General features: G+C 43.2%; 1 protein-coding gene across 2 annotated transcripts in view; it reads left to right on the top strand.

The window, feature by feature from the left end:
- Window positions 1-23,943, top strand: part of AXIN1 (axin 1) — a 1,214,366-nt gene that overhangs the window by 776,359 nt on the left and 414,064 nt on the right. For both annotated transcript variants that reach the window (XM_044089473.1, XM_044089474.1), the window contains exon 7: window positions 9,045-9,221. In XM_044089473.1, coding sequence (XP_043945408.1) covers window positions 9,045-9,221 — 177 coding nt within the window. The remainder of the gene's footprint in view (window positions 1-9,044; window positions 9,222-23,943) is intronic.

Raw genomic sequence — 23,943 nt, 5'->3', positions numbered from 1 at the left:
TATATATATATATACACACACACACACACACACACACACACACACACACACACACACACACACACACACACACACACACACACACACACACACACACACACGCACGCAAGTACATGCACTCGTATATAGGTTATTGCTCTCACACATGGCTAGGTATAGTTAGATGGTGGTGTTTATGTTGTCCAGGACAGATTGGGTGTAGAAATAGTGAGTGGACGAGGCTTCAGGGGGTCAATTACAGTTGCATAGATGGTTGGTGAAGCGGTATGTTTTAAGTAGACTTTTGAAGGAGGGTGTGGAGTTTTGAGTCTGAGGTCAGGGGGAAGGTTGTTCCATATTTTTGCTATTCCATGGGCAAATAGTGATTCCCCAGAGTTGTTTTTGCATGTGATGGTTTCAATTAAGGCTTTGTTGGAGGACCAAAGTTGTTTATTTGAATTGTAGAAGTTCAGCATGCCGGTCATGTCGGTGGGTTTTTTGGGATGGTACAGAATTTGATGAGCTAGACTGACTTTGATAGTACCTTAATAGGTAGGTTTGGAAATTCAAGCCAGTGCAAGGTTTGTAGGGAAAAGCAGTGGTGGGATTGTGATTTGGCATTGGTAGCGAATCTAGCAATTTTGTTGTAATAGATGGAAAGTTTATTAAAGTCAGTTTTGTAAAGATTAATTAAAATTGGAGATGCATAAAGTAGAGTTGATAGGAGGTGGTTCCTGGCTATTGCAATTTGAGATTCGGTGGTTTGATAACTTTTACAGTGATAGAGGGAACCTAGCTTTTTGTGGACTTTAGTGATGGTTGTTGATATGTGCTTTGTAAATTTGAGTTGCTGGTCAGTACTCCTAGGAGATTAGCCTCGGTGACGGGGGTGATTTGGGTTTTGCTGGCGGAGAGTATAGAGAAGGTAAGGTTGGTTATTTTAATAGAGTGGAATAGTGTTGCGTTTTCTTGGGATTTAGTATGAGTTGTGAGTTAAGACAGTTCTCTATTTCAGAGAAGGCTTCTTGCGCTTTTTGTTGGAGAAGTTGGGTGCAGAGCATATGAGAGTTGTGTCGTCAGCATATTGGACTATGTCGGCTTTAGAGGTAGCTGAGTGGAGTTGGTTTGTGAAGATATTAAAAAGAAGGGGTCCTAGGATTGATCCTTGCGGCACGCCTAAGGAGGTTGGGAGTGGGGGGATAGAGAGTTATGCCATTTGACGGATTGTTGGCGGTTACCTAAATAGCTTTTAAACCAGAGGGAGTTGGGGTTGTTAAGGTTGAGGTCAGAGAGACAAGACAGTAGTTTATTATGTGAGACTGTGTCGAATGCCTTGGATAAATCTAGGAAGGTAGCTGAGATAAATTTACCTAGATTCTTGTGGGATTTTATAGTATTGGTGAGTTTGAGTAGGGCAGTAGTGGTGCTGTGAGATGTGCGAAATCCGTGTTGGGTTGAGGAGAGAAGGTTATTGGTGAGGAGATCGGAGAGGAACTGGTAATGAATATATCTTTCTAGCATCTTAAAGAGGGGAGAGAGAATTGCAATTGATAGATAGCTGGAAAGGTCTAGGGAGGGGCCACCTTTGTGGAGTGGTATGCTATATGAGGTTTTCCACAGGGATGGAACAGTGTGTTCAGTGATGAATCTATCTATTAGAAGCGAAATGGGATAGGCTATAGCTGTGGATGCAGTTTGGAGGTATTCTGCAGGAAAGTTATCGGCTGCAAGGGTGGTTGGTTTGTGTTTGGCTAGGAGTTTTTTGATATTAGAGGTATGAATAGACTTGTGTGAAAGGTATGGTATTGATTTGGGCCTGAGGTGGTTGTGGGGTGTTGGAGGAAGTGATGTTGTTTAAGAGTTTGAATATTGAGGAGGTGAAATAGTTATTAAAGCTGGAGGCCATGTCCAGGTCTGTACCTGTTATATTGGGGGTGGGAGTGGTGGTTCTTCTGGGCTGTAGAATGTTATTTATTGTTGCCCAGAATTTTTGCGGTTTGTGTACTGTATTTGTTTTGTTGAGTGATACAATAATTTTGTTTGTCGAGCTTAACCTGCTTTTTTGCTTTGTTCTGGAGCTTGTGAAAGTTTTGCCTAGCTGTGGGTGATCTGATGTGGTGCCAGGTTTTCTAAGCTTTATCCCTGGTTCTAGTAGGGCTTTTGTGGTTTTGTGGAGCCAAGGGGTGGGGTTGCTACGTATCCTGATAGTTTTTAAGGGGGCTAGTTGGTTGAGGATATTTAGGAATGTGGAGTTGAAGTAGTCAACTGCTTTGTCTGATGAAAGGATTTTGATGGGGACCAGTTGCAATGTCTTGTAAAGATGTCCTTACTGTTATTACTTTGTTCTTTCTAAATTGCTTTGCTTCCATGTGTCTGCCTTACTCCTACTATCTACTTCCATCATTAAGTTTACTGTAGTGTTATTCAGGAAGACTAGCTGTTGTCTGTCAGATTCTTTTCTTTATTTGGAGTACTTTTATTACCATTTCTGCACTATCATTTTAGGTTTTCCAAGCACACTTTAAAATATATTTATTGCACCTATTAACCATTGGTATGATTTGTTTTTAACCTTGACACTTTCTTATCGACCCAGTATGCACTTGATTAAGTGCTGGAGAAGGATGTGCAATGGGTTTACTGTGGAGCTCATCCCCTCACGTCCACATAAGCCATTTCCCTCTAGACACTGTTACCCTTTCTGTGAAGCACCAGAGGTGATTTCTCATGTCTCCACCAACTAAGTGCACTCTCAAGTGTGTGCCTTTCCCACCTTCAGAAGAAGTGATTTGATCACACTGTTTCACTCCTTCCTCTCCCTGCCTGGCTTCTCCAATTCTGAGAGTGCTGATTGAACCCTTACCCGGTGGTAAGTGGTTTGAGAACCCAGCCTACTCTGACTCACTGCAAGGGCCTGTGCTAATGGTTGGAGGGGTATATGTGCCCCTGTCGGCCAAGGTGTGCCTGCCATAAAGCCCAGCAGCCCTGGGTCAATAAGCTACTGGACGGACGGTGTGTAGTTGCCCAGCCTGGGTTACCTGGGATAGCTCTGAGGAAAGCTGGACATAAAACCAACCAACCTGCCAAACATGAACTGAGAATTGCTATGCTTAATGTAGGTTCACTGTCAGGACGCAGCTTGGAAGTGGATGACATGATGATACGGAAGAGGCTGGACATCCTGTGTGTCCAAGAGATGAGATGGAAGGGCAGTGCAGCAAATCCACTTGGCTTGGGATCCAGACTCTACTACTCAGATGGAGGACAGGCTAGAAATGGTATAGGAATTGTGGTGAGAGAGAGGCTTCAGAAGGTGGTGAGGGATATCATCAGAATTAATGACAGGCTCATGGCAGTCAGACTTCAGTGCAGTGATAGGGCAGTATTCATAAACTCAGCCTATGCCCCACAGCAGTGTTGTCATAGTGAGGAAAAGAGTGCATTCAGACAGCAGTTGCAGGATGTACTAGATAAAGCAGGACAACATAAATTAGTGTTGATATAGGGTGGCTTGAATGCACATATCGGGACAGACGGAACAGAATATGAGGACTGCCTGGGTCCACATGGGTGGGGCAACAGGAATAAAGGAGGAGAAGCCATTCTAGACTTCTGTCTGGCAAATGGCTTGGTAGTAGCCAACACATGGTTCAGAAAGAGAGACAGTCACAAGGTCACATACAAGAGTAGCCAACATGCAACTCGGGTAGACTTCCTCCTAGTAAGGAAAAGGCACCATGGTAGAATCCATGATTGCAAAGTCATCCCCACTGAAACAGTTGGCCCACAGCATAAACCATTAGTTGCCACAATCAGCTGCAAGCAATGGTCAGATAAGGCTGTAAGGTCAACAGAGACCAGGCTGAAGACCTGGAAGTTGACTGGAGAGAAAGTACAGCAGTTCAAGGAATTATTCATGGTTCTAGCACCCCAAGAAGAGGAGGAAATAGGTGGCGTTGAAGAGCACCTAAAAACAGCATATGTTAGGACTACAGAAAAGATATGTGGCCGAGCCAGGTATGGAAATAAGGTACGTAATGAAAGCTGATGGTGGAATGCAGAAGTCCAGGAAGTCATCAAAAGAAAAGAAGAGTGCAGGAATAAGTGGGAGAAAAGACTAACCAGGCTAGGAAGGACTACTGGTTGGCTAACAAAAAAGCTAAGAAAGAAGTGGCAATAGCAAAGAATAGGGTATCGGAGGCACTCTGGAAAGTGATTCAGTAAGGGGCACAAAGAAACTATATCAGCTTGCAAGGCAAAGACAGAAAGTTAAAGAAGATAGTCAGACACCCTTCATAAGGGATGCCAGCAACAACCTGCTCACTAGTCCACAGGACATCAAAGGCAGATGGAAGGAGTATTTCCAGCAGCCTCTGAATGAAGAAAACCCCACATAAGCTCTACTGCCCCAGAAACAGCCTATGATGAGAGAAGAAGAGGAGCCCGCCTTAAAAGTAAGAACAGCACCAAGGAAGATGAAGTCCGGGAAAACAGCAGGCTCAGATGAGGTCACAGCAGATATAAAGATGCTGGGTAAGATAGGGGAGAAATGGCTCCTGAGGGTACTAATAGCAGGGTGGAGAGAAAGGCGTATCCCAGATGACTGGAGGAGAATAAGCATACTCATGCCAGTGTACAAGAACAAAGGGACATCCACAACTGTGGGCAGTACAGAGGCATCAAACTCCTACCACATTTTATGAAAGTTCTGGAGAGGGTGATTGGCAAACGGATACGCAAAGTAGTAGAATGTAAGATAGGAGATGAACAATTCAGATCCAGATCAGGATGCAGCACAATAGACCCAATGTTTGCATTGAGACAGATACTTGAGAAGAAGCTAGAGATGAGAGAGTCCAACTGGGCATTCCTAGACTTGGAGAAAGCATATAACAAGGTCCCAAGAAAGCTGATCAAGGCAGTACTGTGGTGGTTTGAAGTCCCAGAAACATTGGTAGAATTCGTGCAGGCTATGTACAAGAACCCAGTGACTCAAGTACGAACAGCATTTGGCCTCACAGAGGAGATCCCAGTCAGAGTGGGTGTACACCAGGGTTCACCTCTGAGCCCACTGCTGTTCATCCTGGTGATGGACTACATTAGCAAACAGGTTGGAGGGGACAGATCAACAAAGCTGCTGTATGCAGACAATGTGGTAATACAGGCAGACTCTGAGCTAGAACTTCAGCAAAGGATTGGAGAATGGAATGCAAAACTGAAGGCACATGGGATGAAACTAAGCACAGATAAGGCAGTGGTAAGCAGCAAATGGGGGAAATCAGAAGAAGCTGAGAACAGAGATAGAAGGGAAGATAGTGGAACAGGTAAACCGCTTCAAGTGTCTGGGAGAGGTGGTTGAGGAGAAGGGTAGTCTGAATGAAACGGTGGAAATGAAGTGCCTGAGAAAGGTGGTAGGATGCACACTGTGTGGGACAGGCGAAGAAATGAGGACATAAGAGCAGAAGCCAAAGTAGCTCCAGTTGCAGAAAAGATCAAAGAGAACAGATTACAGTGGTTTGGGCACATGTAGAAAAGCAGAAGACAATCTGGTGAGGAAGATTTGGGACACACAGGAAGAAAAGAGGAAGTGAGGACATCCAGCAAAGAGGTGGATGGATTGTGTGAAAGAAGATCTGCGACAGTCAGGCATGAGTGTTGAAGAAGGCAGGAGTATAGCACTGAAGTGAGAATGTTGGCAACAGTTAACACGATACCCCGACCCCATGTAGAAAAAAATGGGAAAAGGGAGGCTGCTGATGATGATTGAGCCCTGATCTTATGGGTTATAGTCAGGGCTCCATCCCTCTGTGCCACAGAGTCCGGCATGAGTACATCAAGTTCTCGATGGTGTCTCAGTAGACGTTGATGCCTGTCTTTTTACAGAAATTTGTGTAGTGTTTCTGGACATTATAGGCACCTGGGGAAATGCTGTTCTGGAACCTCACAGGAGACTTCTACCCTTTGCTCAGGATGCTTTCACTTTGTGCAATTGAATTCCCATTTGGCCTGTTCCGCCACATAGTCCTCACCATTTTTTTGTTGTTGTAGTTGAAGAATTACAGCAGGATCTGTTAGTGTTCCCATACTTGGATGACTGCTTCTGATGGTCCCTGCAAGAGCATTTTTGTGATGGGTTTATCTCAATCTTTGCATCAGAAGTCTTTGCAGTAAACTACCTTTATTGCAGAGCAGTTTAGCACTCTCCTTTGTTAGTCCTTCCTTCACAAGGACAGAGCCCAAGAGGTTATTTTTTTGCCCCCACTACTTGCCGATCATTCCCAACTGGTTTACACTATTCTGCATCTTTTATTGCTTTTACCAACCACTGTCATGTCATCCTCCATGGTTCACCTTCACATATATGTGCTGTCATGTACAATGAAATTACATTGTTTGCACAACCACTTGACACTTATCTTTGTTGTCATATCCTTGATGGTGAAGTCTGAAATTTCAGATTGTTCCCACGCATTTGGATAGTTGTTTTTTCACATCAACCAAGCCATCACAGATCCTTAAGATGGATGAATTGGTAAGGAATGGATGGTCCCAAGTGACTTTGTGATTGTGCAAAACCAGTAGACTGCTCATGGTCTAATGCTGCAGATGTATCTGTTAGAAATGAGTGCAGTTCTCCTTATTCTCCAAGCTTTGGAGTTGTGAACTGAGCCCCTCTTCATAAATTTAGACAATCAGGAAGCAGTTTGTGGTACCTGAATGAAAGAACAATGGGCATCATATTTTCCTAGTAATATTCCTTATACTGGCGGAAGCAAATATGGCAGCAGCTACCAGGTACCCTGGGAGAGCTTAGAGACATGGAGCTCTCTTCTTATGGTCTTCAGGAGTGGTACAATGAAAAACTTGACTTACCACTTAAAGCTCTACTGTTTGCATCAGGGCAGTGGAGAATGACTATATTCTTCCTTGTATGGATGGCATAACAGTTTTCCACAGCTTCCCTTGATTTTGAACCTGCTAACTGGCTGTCAACAAGAAAGACTATGGCTATTCTCGCCACCCCTTAGAGGTTTAGGAGAGTATAGTTTCAGATATTTGTATCCCTAAGTGCTCCAGAGATCATTCCAAGCAAGTACTCTTCTGAACATTTGGAATGGCATTTTGCATCTTGGGAATTGATTGCACATAACACATTGTTTTATACAGTTCTTTCAGAGGAGGTTTCCAGTACTTTAGAAGATGCTGGGAAGCCATCTCTTGATATACTTATTTTGTCAAGTGGATGTGGTTTTCCATATTGGTCTTAAGATATTTTTATTCTCCAGATTGATAGCTTGCTGGTCTGCAGGGCCTGTCTTCAATACTAATGTGATTAAGTCTTTGTGTGTGTGTTTCTGACATTCAGTGCATTATAGCATTAAAATACACCTAAATGTTAGAAACACACACCAAGGTATAACAGTATCATTGTTTGACTACGAGTGGCTCATCATAGGCTTACCTACTTGCTCTTGAAATGGTCTTTTATCTCCTTTAAAAGGATTTTGCATCCAGCCTTTGAGCAAGCTCCTTGGCTTTCTCTTGGAAGAAAATTTTTGTTGGCAGTTATGACTATGTAGTGAATTTTAGGACTGCATCCTTTTTATTTGTATCAGTTTTACATGACTTTTCATTGGGACTGGGTGTCTTTAAGAATGAATTCATCCTTTCATTATGATGGTATCTGATGAGTTGTCCCTTACTTTTGCTGAACCTTGGGCATTTTACTGGGCATGCAGTGGGGAGTTAGGGCCATATTCATAAAAATTGAACAACCCCTGATGAGTGCCTAGTTAGTGGGCCTTCTTGGTTGATTCTTATCTCTGCAAATGTGAGACGAATGGGCCAGATGTCGATGAGAGGGTCTGATTGTCAGAAGGCAGTGGGGGCAGAAAGCCCCACTCCCAAAAAGGGGGGAGTGCATGAGATGAAAAAAACAGACTAGTTGTTTGCTGCCTTTGCCCCAGGGTAAAGAAAGCCTGGTAACTGCTAAGAAATATTCCACAGGTTAGTCACTAACTGTATTGTTTTAAGTCCGTGTGTGGCCAGTTATCTTTTGACAAATACTGTAAAAGATTGTACAGCTAGGCAATGTCCCTCTTTCTGGTGCATATTTCAAGAATATCTGTATCTCTGCAGCATTACAGCTTGGAGCTGCAGTCTTAAGAGTTTGGCTTCCTTTGGTGCCAAGCATTTTTAGGCTTTCTTCTTTCGTGTGTCTAGCTTCTGCCTATCTTGGAAGGGTATGTTTACCCCTTGGGATTCTTACCTTAACTAATGCAGAGGGCCCCTCAGTGTAAAAAAATATACATATATATATATATATATATATATATATATCTATATATATATATATATATATATATATATATATATATATATATATATATATATATATATATATATATATATATATACGTATACACACACACGTTTATTCACCATATTATATCTTCAGAAGGACCCTGTTTAATAAGTGCTTATTGCCCTTCCTCCGCTCCTCTTTTGTTGAATTGTCTATCCATCCTCTTTGTGTTCATCTTCTGTTAGTATCCAGGTAGCCATCCTTTCTCCAATAACCAGTTTAATCCTTTATAGGGGTTCAGGATGCTAGAGCCTGTTCTAACGCCCAGTAGGTACAAGGCATTGAAACCAGTTCTGGACAAGTTGTGTTGAAGAACCCTTTTTTGTCTTTCAGGTGTGTCTCACTGCTGGTCCATAGGACTGAGATTGTCCTTTAGACTTGCAGAGGAACTCATGACATTTGCCAGGGGAGGATTATCAGAAGAGAGACCCCATGATTTTATCACCAAAGTTCCCTGATGTGATAAGTAGAAGAAGCTGTTTAATGGTAGTAGAACTCAAATATTAATCAGTGGAAAAGACATAGTGACTCTCAGGTTTGCTGGTAAGTGCAAAAATAAGTTGCAGTTTTGATCCTTGGTGGGAAATCACGTTAAGGTGGCACTGTCTGTCAAATGTGACCCAGTTTTAGCTAACATTTGTTACAATGCGTTAAGTAGTGTTAACTTTCGGATCATTCCTCCTGTCTTCTCCCCATACAGGACAAAAAACAACACGCTGTCAAAACGAAATGCAAAGAAGTCCGAGTCTGGAAAACCTGAGAGTTGTAACTATGAAACACCTCTGCAATCAGAAGATATGGAGAGGAACCAGAAAATATTACAGTGGATAATGGAAGGGGAGAAGGAGATCAGTAGACACAAGAAGACATCTCATGGGTGAGCAGAAAGCAACACTTTGAGCCTCATAGATGCCTCTTTTTCTTGCTGTATGAATTACACCAGTAAGGTTATCAACTAGCATAAACAGAAAAAAGACAATAACTGGCATGTAATCCCTAGTTTCCATATAGTGGGAATTTAGGTGAATACAGTTAATGTTTAACACCATTTTACTGTATACTCTGATAAGCACGTTTGCTGTTCATAAGCAGTTAAATGTGCTATGTATACTTCTACAGAATGTCTTCTAGTAGAGGATTAGTTTTTAGTCCAGGGAGTATCTTATGAGTTACAGAATTCTCTTCATGATTTGATCAAATTAACACTTTCCTGAGATAGAGGGGCTTGAACTTGAGTAGCTTAAATATGGAAAAATTTTAATCACAGTACTCAGTGCCTCAGATTCATTTACTACAGTTATGATACGTTGCAGCAGTAGCACTGTATGTAGTCTACATTTCAAGCATTGTAGGCATGAAAGAGACATGGCAGTCCAAACAAGTAACATTACAGATATTAAAAAAACAAAAACACAAAGTTTTGGGAGGATAAATTCAGTAGTATAGTTGTGTAGGTACCAAGTTGTGCTGATGGACACTGAGCTTATTTGGGAATAAGCCGATAGTTGGATCCGAACTAGCCATTTAATGCTCCTGGTCTTGAGCCCCTTCAGACAATCTCTCATAATGCCCTTTTCCTTGCTGTACTGTCAAATCACGTTTGCCGCATTTGCATTTGGACAGATCTACAACTGACTCCTTTTTTTTTTTATATCAGCTAGCCCATTCCTGTGCCTCTTGTGATATTTGTGTCACTTTCCTTCGTATATTTGTTTATCTTTCTAACTTTTCTTGGGGGGGGGGGCAATTTTCTTCACAGCTCATTTGCCGACATTAGGAGCGGAAGCCTAACATTTCCTTATTATTTTCCTGTTTATTCTAGTTTGTCAGCCTGTGAGAGTTTTCATCTCCGGAATCATGTTTGTCATTATTTACTTCCTTCTAAAAAATTTTAGGTATACATTGTACTTGCTTAATATTTGTTGGCTGTATTGCCTTAGTCTTTCTCACTTAGTTGATCAGAGAAACAAAGTACAAGGTTTGAGTCTGACCTCTGGTTATTTGCTAGCCTTGTAATAGTCTGCAGACTTGTAGCCTAGTATTTGTCTTCAAAAATATGGACAACCTGACCCAAAAATTCTTCCCCTGGATGCCAGCAGTCTCTGCATTGTGTGCCTGGTGCTGAGACACTTATCAATAGATAGACTATTTGCAAGTCCTTTGGGCCTCACTCCCTTGCAGAAAGGAAAAAAAAAACAATTTGATTTTGAAAGCGCGCCCCCCCCCCCCCCCCCCCCCGGAAACATGTAAAGATAATGGCAATAAGATAGAGAAGCACAGAGAAACAGAGAGAGAAGAAGGAATTCAAGAAAATGAAGTCTGATGATCTGGCACCTTTTTTGGCATTGAAACTTCCTACACTGGAACCCTTGTATCCACAAGCAACATCTGCATCAGTGCACTCAACTACTCCAAGCACCACTCCAGGACCAGTAGATGTCCTTCCATATCACTGTTGCAGTATTCTTCACCTAAGGGATCTCCTGTCAAGGACAGCCCAATATCCGGCCAGTATATCAAAGCCTTCAGTTCTTCTAGGCATTCTATGCCACGAGTATGCTCCCCACACAAGATGTAGGGCATAAAGGTGATTTACTGACCCAAACACTCAGAATTACTTTGCCGCCAGCATTAATATATCAGTCTGAATGCCCTTCTGCTGTGCTGGTTACCAAGCTGTTTTTTCAGACAAGTGTCCCATTGGAGTTTCTTCTCTTCTTCTTTACCATTGTTTGTATAATGTTCATGTCATCCAGAAATGGAAAATGGCAGTGCGGGAAGCAGGTTCCGTATAAAGACCGTCTCAACCATTGCTTTTTTGCTTGGGTGCTTCCCACAGTCATACACAGTGCTCTGTCTACCAGGCGTTTGTACCTAAGAGTCTACATAGTCATCTGTCTTCCTTGTCCATATATCTTGAGAACCAAGTACTTAAGCTGTTGGGTCTGGGTACTGTGGTGGAATCCTCCTGCCCTGAGGTGCCAGCTGTTTTTAAAGAAGGCGGCCAAAAATTCAGGCCCTGTTCTGCTGCTGTCCAGCCCACTTGAACATCTGTCTAGAGGTTAGTGAAAGCCTTGAAGACCATCAAGTGTTTTTTCAGATTCCTCTGCAATGCCACGTCTGAGGCCAGCATCGATCTGACTTCTCACATGTCCTTGAAGGCTTTTCCAACATCTGCACCTAACATTGAGAAGTAACCTTTGCCGACAATATCCAAGGTACCAAGGAGGATTTCTCAGATTTTAGTGAGGGGACACAGGGAATCTGGTGGGCTTGTGTGAAGTCTGGTATCGAATCTATGACCCAAAGGGTGACAGGACTGACAAGAAACAAAGTACAAAGGATAATTTCCAGATAAAACCACTTTAGCTACCAGATGTAGGAGGCACTTGTCTGTGATACCCTCCCTGTGGGTGGAATAAAGATGCCTTGTTGAAGTTTCAAGTAGTTTATTCAGTTAAGTAAATGGATGTGTTCTTATTCTAATGTAGAACAAGAACACTCATCCATCTACCTTCTTAACAGAATAAAGTATTTGAAACTTCAACATTAGAAGAGGAAGAGGATACTCAGACTTTCCATTGGAAGAATTATCCTTTGTGGATATTGTTGCCTGCATAATGGAATATTTTAAGTGGGACTGTTCACAGATATTGGATATTCAAAGGAGACGCTATGAACTCCTACAGATAGTCTCCCAAACTATCAGCTGCCCCTCCTGTTCTGGTTGACCTTTTGGATACTTTTTCCTGCAACTTCTGTGACCCGTAGTTCTCAGCCTCCTGTGCCTTAGAAGCCTACAAGGTATGAGAGGACTGCAAATTTTTTTGTCACCTTTAGCTGATCCTTCAGTGGTATCCGTTTCTTCTAACAAACCTAAGTTGTTGTCATCTGCTAATCTACTTCCATCTGATAAGGATAGTATGACTATGAAAAAGTTGGATAAGTAAGTTTATACTTCTGCCACCCAGTCCTTTCGGGCCATTAGCTGTCAGACTGATATAGCCAGGTTTGTTTTGGCTCTTTCCCAAGTTTCTAAAGTGGTATCTGACCTTCCTGATTCTGAAGGAACTGTTTCTGCCCTCTTCTTGTTGGGCTCCACTTGTCAAGTTGTTTGTCACTCAATAAATTGTAGCTATGATGCAGCCAATGCCTCTTCCAGGGCTACTGTCTTTGGTTCAGTTATGAGGTGTTATTCCCAGCTATGTCTTCAAGCTTTATATATCTCAAAAAAGGCGAACTGGTAACTTAAGAAAGGACAATGGAAGCCCAAGCTGCTCCGTCCAAAACAAGTTTATTCATAAAAACAATCCAATCCAAGTTTAGCGCTTTCGTTCCTAATGGAACTTCATCAGAACAAACAATATCAATAAGATTAGACTTTTATATTCTGATAAACCAATGGAAACCAAGTTATAATCACATGACATATGACATCACTAAAACCGCAATTAGTAAAACCATATAACAAGCATATATAAAGTGTATATAAAAATATATATAAAAAAAAATAAATAAAATATATATAAAAAATTTATATAAAACATATATTGTCTTCAAGCTTTGCCTGATGATATCAAGGCTAAACTTTTGGATGCTCCTCTGGATAATGAATGTCTGTTTGGGACTGCTTCTGCTGACTTATTTAAGTTCCCTCGGGATAAGGGAAAGGCCGTACAGAAATTTGAGCTCATTTTTGTTTTTCCATATTCCCAAAAAACTTTTCTTCCAAGTCTGCCTTTGTTCATAGACAGACTCGCCCCCCTCCTAAGGGTAAAAAGGGTTCTAGGGGTGTTCCTCCTGCTAAGTCTACTCAGACATCTCTTTCCCAGAAACCTTCTTTTCAAGATAATCCAGGTTCTGTTTGACGTTTGGCCATCCCTCCCCCTCGGCCAGGTCCCCTTGTCACTTCACCTCTCCATGTCTCTTCCAAATTGGCATCGAGATCACCTCAGATTCGTGGGTTCTGTCCATTGTCCTTCGGGGATATTTCATGATCTTGAAGTCCTTTCCTCCCTTCTCAGACATTCCTCAACCCCCTTAGGAACAGCTTTCTCATTTTCCAGAGGGTCTGCAGTCTCTTTTGGATCAGAACATCATTTAGCCCATACCTCCCATCCAGGTGGGAAAGGGGTTTTACTCCAGGATGTTTTTAGTTTCATGTAAGGACATGGAGACCAATTTTGTATCTTTCCCTGCTCAACACCTTTCTCAAGAGCCATTGATTTCAGATGTTATCTCTTAAGACAGTGTTTCCTCCACTGCTTCTCCAGGCCTTTCTGGTGTCTCTGGATCTCAAGGGTGAGTACCTTCACATCCCTATTCATCCTCTTTTTCAGGAAATTTTTATATTTCTGAATCTCTTCCTTGCATTTTCAGTTCTCTGTTGTGCTCTTTGGCCTGTCAACTGCATCAAAGGTATTCACCAAATGCCTCGCTCCTGTTATTGCTTTTTGCAGGCTTCAGGGTGTGCAGATATTCCCCTATCTAGACAATCTGCTTATTCAAGCTCCTTCTCCCGGCAGTCTGTAACAGGGTCTCCAGGTCACCACTTGTCTTTTACACAGTCTGGGGTTCAATATAAACTGCCAAAAATTAGTTCTGATGCCTTCCCAGGATCATGTCTTCCTTGGATGCAGACTTCAGACAGTTGTCATGCTGGCTTTTCTCCTTCCCCCAATGCTCCTCCTCTGACCACCTTTTTCCAGTCTCTTCTTTCCTTTGTCACAGCCAGGGAATTTCTCAGGGTTCTGGGATTTATGGCTTCCACCAGGTTCCACATGAGGAAATTTAAGCTGCACCTCGGATCGGTGTGGCTTCAGTATTGCCACCCCTTGGAGTTCCCAGTTCCCTTTCTTCCTTGTCTGAAGCTCAAGTTTCAATGGTGGATATATCCTTTCTCTCCCTCTCACTCAATCTTGGGCCTCCTTTTCAAGCTTCACTTCCCTGTCTGGAGCTTTTCATGGATGCCTTAGACAGGGATTGGGGTCCATCTTGTGGGCCTCTAAAGGTCCAGGGTCTCTGCCCTCCTCATCAGAGTTCAGACCATATCAGCATAAAAGAGATGAGGGCTGTACTTCTGGATCTGAAAGCTTTTCATTCCCTCTTTCATCCTGGACCCCTCGACGTTTTCACAAGCAATACCACAGCGATGTGGTATGTCAACAAGTTGGGGGGGGGGGTACGAGGTCTTATCTTCTTTGCAGACTAGCTCTTCAGGACTGGGATCTAGTTATCTGGTATCAAGTGACTCTTCAGGAAGTTTACATTCCTTCAGAGCACAATCTCCTGGCTGACTGAGCAGGTCCAGAGCACAAGCTCATGAATAGATGCTTCACAAATGTGTTCCTGGACATTGTCCATTGGTGGAGTGAGTATCCCTCGGGTACATCTTTTTGCTTCACCTCTGAACAGACAACTTCTGTTCCAGAGTTGAAAGTCCTCTTACTTAGAAAGTAGATGCCCTACCCTTTCCTTGGAAGGGAGTATTTATGTATGCATTTCTTTCCCTTCCACTGTTGCCATGGGTTCTGCACAAAATCAGGCAGGATTCTCACAAAATCTTTCTGTTGATTCCCTTTTGGCCCAGGTAGCATTGGCTCCCCCTTCTTTCTCACTTGACCAGGGGCAGTCACCACAGGTTACTTCACCAGGTGGATCTTCTCACACAAGACAAGGGGTCTCTTGTCCATCCTCAGTTGTCCTCTCCTCAAATGACACTATGGGTGATAAGTTTTGATCCCTTTTAAGCACCTCTTTTGTTAGCACATGCATCATGTCCTGCAGGAGGCCAGAAAATCCACTACCAGAAAATCAAATATTTCCAAAGAGAAAAGATTCTGGTGCCTGTCGTCAATCATGATCCCCTATCAGTGGAGATTCCTCTGGTTCTCTCACATGTGATCTGCTTCATGCTGGTTGATGTGTCCTTCGGTTAAAGCTCACCTGTCAGCAATTTCTGCTCGTCTCCCCTTAAATCCTCCTGTGGGCCTCTAGGTTTGAGATCAAGTAATTCCTTAAAGGAATCCTACATATCAGGTCTCCCAAGAAGCCTTTTCACCTTCCTGGGACCTCAGTTGTGAACTTGAAAGACTGACTCAGGCTACTTTTAATCGTGCTTTTTCAGTTTCCTTACAACATTGTACTTGGGGAAACTGTTCTTTCAGCTCTTACTTCAGCCAAGAGAGTATCTGAACTGCAGGCTGTCGTGGCTATTCTTCCTTTTTTAGTTTTGCATAGAGACGGTGTCTCTTCATAGTAATCTTTTTTTTCGTGCTCTTGATGGTCCGCGAGTTGTCCCTCTCCATCTCCTTTCCTTTTCCTTTTCCTTCTCCACAGTCTGCCAGTGAGAAGCTTCTTCACACCTTGGATTTGCGTAGACGGCTCAGATATTATTTAGACAGAACTAAAGTTATTCAAAATCTGGACAGCTTTTTTGTTACTTTTCATCCCAAGACTTTGGATTTGGCTGTTTCTATGCAAACCAGCTCTTCCTATAAGTCTAAAGCCAATTATCTCTGTTCTTTTCATGGCAAATACCTCTTCTCGTCTGTAAAGGCACATAGTACTAGGGCAGTCACCTTCTGTTGTGCTTTTTTTCAAGGGTCTGTATATTAGTTCTATCCTTGAGGCTGCTACTACACAGTCCTCTGTTCATACTTTCACTAAACATTACAAGTTGGATGTTATTTCCAGGACCAGAGCAGTGCATGTCAGGGCTATCCTGCATAGGTTTGTGAAGAGTTCCTATGTGCCTTCCTCCTCCCAGGCTTCCTCTTGAGCTCATGTATTCGCTGTTAGGTGAAGAGTACTGGAGCAGTGATAATGGAAGGACATAGTATAGTTGTGTAAAATCTTACTGTGAAAGTAGATGTCCTTCTCTTCACTGTTGCAATATTCGCTCCCTCCCTTCTTTCCAGGCCATTGCCCTGTGTACTATTTCCTTCCTGGCTCAAGAACCCTTCTCCTTTCTTCCTTCCTTCCTTTTATTTTTCCTTTTGGATGCACATGTTCCTCCTTGTCCCTGAGGCTATTCTGTTCCTCTTGGGACTTTTTCAGCTATGACTGTTTGCATCCGTACATCACCTTCATACCCTACATCTTGCGTGCGGAGCCTACTTGTGACTTACAGTGCTTATAAGAGCTGAATGCTTTGGTATACTGGCCGGATGCTGGGCAACCCTTGGTAAGAGATCCCTTGGGTGAAGAATACTACAGTAATGAAGAGAAGGGCATCTACTGTTACGGTAAGATTTACACATCTAGACTTTATTCGGCATAAGTCTCCTAAGGAAATTCTTGGCAGACATTTTTCTGAGAGAGTTATCTTGCTTTATGGTTTCCCACCCTCTTTCCAGTCATTTAGGTCCTTCCAGTGTGTGTCAGATTTAGACTGAGATAGAATTAATGAGGGCTTTTCTAAAGTCTCAGCTTGAGAGGGGCGTCATACCATCCCCCGTCTGGCTCTATAGCAGATCAAATTGACCCACATTACCATATTCTAGATACTTCCCTGGACCCTGTTTTAGCACCAGCAGATATTCATCGTGCATACAGCTGCAGTCATAACAGATGGGTTCTCCTGCCGTCAGGCGGGTCCTCGGTCGGCCGAATTCCAAAGTCTAGGTCCGGTGTCGGTTGTCGTCGCCTTCTTTCCTGACGTCAGTGCGACAGGCGTATATAAGACACAGCCAACGCCATTTTCTTCAGTCTTTTTTGCCGAGCGGTGCCCGAAGCAGAAGCAGTTCGCAAGTGCCGGTCGGCCAACTCCTGAAATTACGAAAATTTGGAAACCGAAGTCTTCTTTAAAGCTAAGTACCCCGTTGGGGAAACTTTTCTTGCCTCAGACCGATGTCAGACAAAGTTAACAATTGTATTTCTTGTGGGAAGCAAATACCGCATAAGGATTTCCATTCCCTCTGTATACCTTGTTTAGGCCCAGACCACGATGTCTCGGGCTGTCGCTTTTGAGCTACTTTCAATAAACGCACTATTAAGTGTCGGGCGGAGTTCGCCCAGCATTTTTTTGGTAAAGCTTTTGATTATAAAATGTCGGAGACTCCGACTACCGTTTTGTCCAAAAAACGCAAGGACAAAGACCGACACGCGAGGTCCGCGGCCTCCACCGACACCACGCCAAAACCAGCAACACGTGGTCCGGTTCTCAGCGAGGCGCCTACGCAGCCCCTGACTACCGACGACACTTCTCTGGCGGTGTCTTCTGTAACCAAGACCGCAGGTACCTCGGCCCATACCCTGACTACAGCTTCCGAAGCCACTGTGAGTGTTGAGCCTCTTAATGTGGACAGGTCCACTTCCACCCATGGTGTCTTCAGACCCTCATCTTTCTTTTCCATAAAGGCCTTTACTAAGTCCAAATCAGCCATGCATCCCAAGAGGCCTGTTGCACAGGGCCCATCTCCAGGCCCCATGCCTAAAAAGCAGATGCTCAAAATGGCTGAGGATTTAATTACTCTTATCAGGGGTTCCCAACCCCCTCCAGACAAGAGACCCAGAGTGGAGGAAGATTCTCCCTCTTCTGACCAGGGCTCCATTATTTCAGAACATTCTGATGAAGAGGAGCAGTCGTACTCTCCCTTTGAAGATTCTGATGCAGAGCAGTCCATTCCTTCTGTATCTCCCCCAGAGGATTTTTCTTTCGGGGAAACCTTGCATACCTTGAGGGAACACTTCCATTGGGAAGGCCAAGATTTTTCAGATTCCAAGAAAAGACTTAGGGAATTTATTTTGCTACCTCAGCACAGACCTCTGGCGATACCTCCTGTCCTGGACATACTTGATGATGTTTACTCGGAGGCTTGCCTTAATCCGGATTCCCTGCCTCCTGCCCCAGTCAAGCCTGATAGGTACTACAGAGTTCCTAACTCGCACCAATTTCTTTACAAAAGCCATAATGCTGACCCTGAAACCATTTCTCAAGGCCCCAAGGGAATGAAGGCCTCTACTGCTAAGAACCCATTACCTTCCAAAAGAGAGTCTAGATCCTTAGAAAGGTGGGGAAAAAAGGTATATACCTCGGCCACCCTAGCCATGAGGGCCTTAAATTGTCAGTTCCATATGCTTAAATATCAGCAGTTTCTGTTATCACAGTTAAGGAATAAAATGTCACAACCTGAACAACCAGATTTGAAGGAGTTGCAGGATATGATGCATAGTGCAGAACAAGTAGGTAAACACACATTACAATGTGGCTATGATGCTCTAGAGGCCTCAAGTAGAGCTGCTGTTACAGGATCAGCCATTCGTAGACATGCCTGGCTTAGGGAACAAACCTTGCCTGATCATGTTAAAGCTAAACTACTAGATGCTCCTTTACAAAAGGATGTATTATTTGGTACTAATGCTGAGGAGATACTACGGAAAATGGAAGAAAAAGCTAAATCTATGCAAACTGTCAAAGCCTTTCTGCAGGTACAACCACCACGTTTTAGCAGAAATTGGCCTTCAAAAAACTGGTCCTTTCCAGCCACGGACAAGCCCCAAAGAGGTAGATACAGGCGCACAAGGGGCAGAGGACAATCTCAAGGGTCATATAGAGGCAGACAATGGCAAACTCCAGCACCAAGAGGTGGCGAAGACAGTGCACAACAATACAGGAAACAAACCCAATGACTTTCCCTTTATGCCAAGGAAGTCTCAGCTGGCAGCACCCTTGGGAGGAAAACTGACATTATTTTCAAAAAATTGGCATATTATCACAGCAGACAAATGGATCCTGGACATTATAAACAGAGGCTACAGATTTCATTTTCACACACTTCCAAAAATGAGAGGCATGCCGAACCTGCCACACAATCAAAGGGCAGAGGCTCAAATACAAATTTCAAAGCTCATGGACATGAAAGCTATTCAAGAGGTACCTACTCCCGAACAAGGTCAAGGTTTTTATTCCAGACTATTCCTGGTACCAAGGAAGGGAACCGATTGGAGACCCATTTTGGACTTATCCATCCTAAACACATTTCTACTCGTACCAAAATTCAAGATGCTCACCTTACAGCAGCTTCTTCCCATGCTGGGCAAGGAGTCTTGGCTGGTAACATTGGACCTCAAGGAGGCATACCTGCATGTCCCAGTCAGACAAAACTGCAGAACATACCTCAGATTTCTTGCAGGTTTAATCCACTGTCAATTCTCTGCATTGCTCTTTGGCTTATCTACTGCGCCCAGAGTATTCACGAAATGCCTGGCATCAGTAATTGCCTACTGCAGACTTCAAGGGATACAAATTTACCCTTATTTGGACGATTGCCTGATCCAAGCGGACAGCAAACACATACTTCTGGAACATCTTGCTTATGTAACACGGTTATTGAATTCTCTGGGATACACAGTCAACAAAGAGAAATCCAGGCTAACACCATCTCAGAAAATAATTTTCCTGGGTGCCAACCTGGACACAAACACCCAGATGGCCTATCTTACGCCAGAAAAACAGGGGCAACTAACTCAGTACTTCAAAATACTAGCAAATTGTACCAGGCTAACTGCAAGGAAAATCTTGCAGGCTTTGGGCTTCATGGCATCTTGCATTCTTCTAATCCCATGTGCAAAGTTGCATATGAGGAAACTTCAGTGGTACCTAAAAAACCTATGGTCTCAACACAGCCACAGTTTGGAAACAATAATACCACTAATCCCATGTTTGCAAAAGGAATTTCTATGGTGGGCCCAAGCATGCCAAACAAACACAGGTCTACCATTCTGCAAGCCTCAAGCAAATCAAGTCATCACAACAGACGCTTCAGACTACGCCTGGGGGGCACACATGACAAGACAGGTGCATTCAGGGCAAATGGTCCCAAAAGGAAAAGCACCTTCACATCAATCAAAAGGAAATGCTAGCAGTGATAAATGCAATTACAGCTTTCAAGGACCTCCTGCATCCAGGGCAATTATTGATAAGAACAGACAACACCACAGTAATGTGGTACATAAACAAGGAGGAACACATTCATACCCCCTGTGCAGGCTGGCCATGTCACTTTGGAACTTGGCTCTGGAGTGGCAAATCGAACTTCAAGCACAGTACCTGCCAGGTTTGGAAAACACACTGGCAGACAATCTAAGCAGAAATATGACAGACCCGCACGAATGGAAGTTGCATCCTCAAGTGTTTACAAAGATAATCCAAGCGTGGGGAAGGCCAGACATAGATCTCTTTGCCTCCCACAGGAATCATCAATTGACAAAATTCTGCTCAAGGACATTCCATTCAAAGGCCTGGAGAGTGGACGCCCTTTCTTTCAGTTGGGCAGCACGGACAGTTTACGCCTTCCCACCTTTGCCTCTTCTGCCCAAGGTGCTCTTGAAAGCAAGAGCAGACAGACTGAAGATGATACTGATCGCTCCAGACTGGCCAAGACAACACTGGTACCCACTCCTGAGGAGCCTAACACATTCTCCTCCCCGGACCCTACCTCTAATTCCTCTTCTACTGACTCAGCACAGCTACAAAACTCTTCACAGTCAGCAGAAAACACTCAATCTGGCTGCATGGAAAATTCCTTAACACCACAACAGACCCTACTCTCCAAGGAGGTGCAGGATATCATTTTGGAGGCCAGAAGGCCATCTACTAGAAAGGCTTACTCCGCAAAATGGAAACGGTTTTGCACTTGGAATGAGAAAAAAGGCCAGGATCCTAGAAAACTGAATTTACCTCAGATATTACAGTATCTAGCTGAGCTGCTGAACAGTGGACTTTCATTTTCCTCCATCAAAATCCATGCCTCAGCCATTTCTGCTGAATACAACACTGATCCACCATTATTCTCCCACCCACTCTTAAGACAGTTCCTCAGAGGGGCTAAGAATATAAGACCTCCAAGGAAACAACCAATACCAGCCTGGGATCTTAATTACATTCTAGAAAAATTAACATTGCCTCCCTTTGAACCAGCTGCCTCAACAGATTTGCAATATTTGTCCTGGAAAACAGCTTCCCTTCTGGCCATTACTTCAGCTCGTAGGGTTTCGGAACTACAAGCCCTCATGGCCGTGCAGCCCTTTCTCATCTTCCATCAGGACAGGGTTTCCCTACGAACCAACCCGTCATTTATGCCTAAAGTGGTATCCAGGGTAGCTTTAAATCAAGCCATACACTTACCTACCTTTTACCCCAATCCTCAAAACAAAGGGGAAAGGCTGCTACATTCCTTAGACATCCATAGACAGCTACGTTACTATTTGGACAGAACAAAGCCTTTCAGGAAATCAGAACAACTCTTTGTGTCCTATGCTGTAGGAGCTCAAGGAAAGCCAATTTCCAAACAGACTATTTCAAAATGGATAGGCCACTGCATACGGTTTTGTTACTCCTTTCATGGTAAATCTGTACCTGCAGGCATCAGACCCCACTCCACAAGGGCCACAGCTACCTCTGCAGCCTTCCTCAGAGGAGTCCCTACCAAAGATATTTTGGAGGCAGCCACTTGGAGTTCTGTGCATATCTTTACTAAACACTACCACCTACCTTTATACTCCAAAACTAGAGCAGGCTTTGCCACTGCTGTGTTGCAGGGTATTCTGGCTCCTCCCAGTTCCACCTAGTGCCTACCACCCTGTGCGTAGCTTTGGGATTCTACCCATCTGTTATGACTGCAGCTGTATGCACGATGAACATAGTACAGTTTTGTACCTACCATAAATGTAGATGTTCGAGTGCTAATACAGCTGCAGTCCAGGTTTCCCTCCCTCCTTCCCCTCTGGGTGCAGACCTAGTGGCCAACTCCTCATCTCACAACTTGATTGGGTTATCCTTCTATGGTGTATTTGCTTGCAACTACTGGTTTTTGATTATATTGCAATGCATGATTATATATTATATATACATATTTTTATATATTTTGCCTTCCTTCTGGGGGCACCTGACATCTGGGGCAAGAAAGACTGAAGAAAATGGCGTCGGCTGTGTCTTATATACCCCTGTCGCACTGACGTCAGGAAAGAAGGCAACGACAACCGACGCCGGACCTAGACTTTGGAATTCGGCCAACCGAGGACCCGCCTGACGGCAGGAGAACCCATCTGTTATGACTGCAGCTGTATTAGCACTCGAACATCTACATTTATGGTAGGTACAAAACTGTACTTTTCAGACTCGGTAGTTAAAATCCTGTTGATCAACATTACCGTTTCTAGATACTTCCCTGGTCCTTATTTTGGCACCAGCAATTTCAGACTCAATAGATAAAATCTTGTTAACTTGCCACCTTGATTCTGCCACTATTTATCAGACTTGGTCAATGCCAAGACCTTCAATGCCAAGGGAGACTCGGAGCCAGCCACCTTAACGTTGACCTCCGCACCAACTTTGTGAGTATATAATATATATATAATGCCCCATTTGATTCAGCTGATTCCAGCACTCACCTCTCCAAGTGTTTGGAGATATTTATGGTTGTTACAGTAGGCTTCACTTCACCGGACTAAGTGTGCCTACTTGATTTTCTGGCATGCTTTGCATTTATGATGGTAATTTGGGCCCATCATTGAGCACATATCCACAGCCTGAATTGCATTGGACTTTCCTGGGAATTGAAAACTACGTTTGGTTCATATTTTCTTACGTGTCAGTTGTGAACCATCACTTTGGGCAATATTTTCAGCATCATCATGGTTAGTTTCCCCAACTCTCTACTCCCCTTCCTCCATTTCCTATTTCATGCGCTGGTAAAGTAGTTATAGTCACAATTAGTGACTGAAGTGTCTAGACACTTGATTAAAGAGAAGTGATCTAGTATAAACTCTTCAGTTCTACCGGCCTAATTCTCAGGAACTAATGATTGCAGTTTTCAGTAGTCTTCACACAGTATTTCTTCTAATTATTAAGATGATCACTAAATTGTTTCTTGATGGTGGTGTAGTTTTTGTGACATAATATGCCAGTCAGCAGGGGATGTTTTGGAAGATGCTTTCTCACCCGCACAGATGTTGAAGGAGAGCCTTGTTGCATAATGATTAGGGTGGTGGTCATGTCTGGAGTCTGTTTGAGAGCAAAGGGTAATAGAACTCTGCTGTTTGACTGTCAAGAGTGCTCAGAAGTAGGATTCCTTTGCCATAATTGGAATTCAGTTGGCAAACTTTCTATCAATTTTATTACTATCCTTTGTTTGAGGCACAGTCATAATTTTACTGTTGCTTATAAAACCATTACTGCATTGTTAAAGGCAAATATGAAAAATTAAATATTTTCTGTAGCTTTCCACACTCATAAGTTACTCATGGAATATCAAGTTTTATGCAGATTGTTTCATGGCACACAGTTAATTCATGTGTTCTTGCTAATGACACCTTGCTCATTAATGCTGATCCTGCCATTCTTGAGAGTTTAACTAGCTAAAAGCAAGTTGCATGACCCATATTGATGTATTTCAGCTTGCTTTAAACATAGCAGAGTAACAACTTCCTGTCTCTCATTAACAGCAGTGGCAAGTTGCATGACACATATTGATGTATTTCAGCTTGCTTTAAACATAGCAGAGTAACAACTTCCTGTCTCTTATTAACAGCAGTGGCACTCTGGAGAGTACATTAATGTTTATATGTGCAAACGTATAGATATAGATGTGTGTTTT

Source organism: Protopterus annectens, chromosome 12.part0 (genome assembly GCF_019279795.1).
Source record: "Protopterus annectens isolate FY-2018-M chromosome 12.part0, PAN1.0, whole genome shotgun sequence".
Lineage (NCBI taxonomy): Eukaryota > Metazoa > Chordata > Ceratodontiformes > Protopteridae > Protopterus > Protopterus annectens.
Note: the sequence above shows the minus strand (reverse complement) of the source record. Positions and strands in the feature narration are given on the sequence as shown.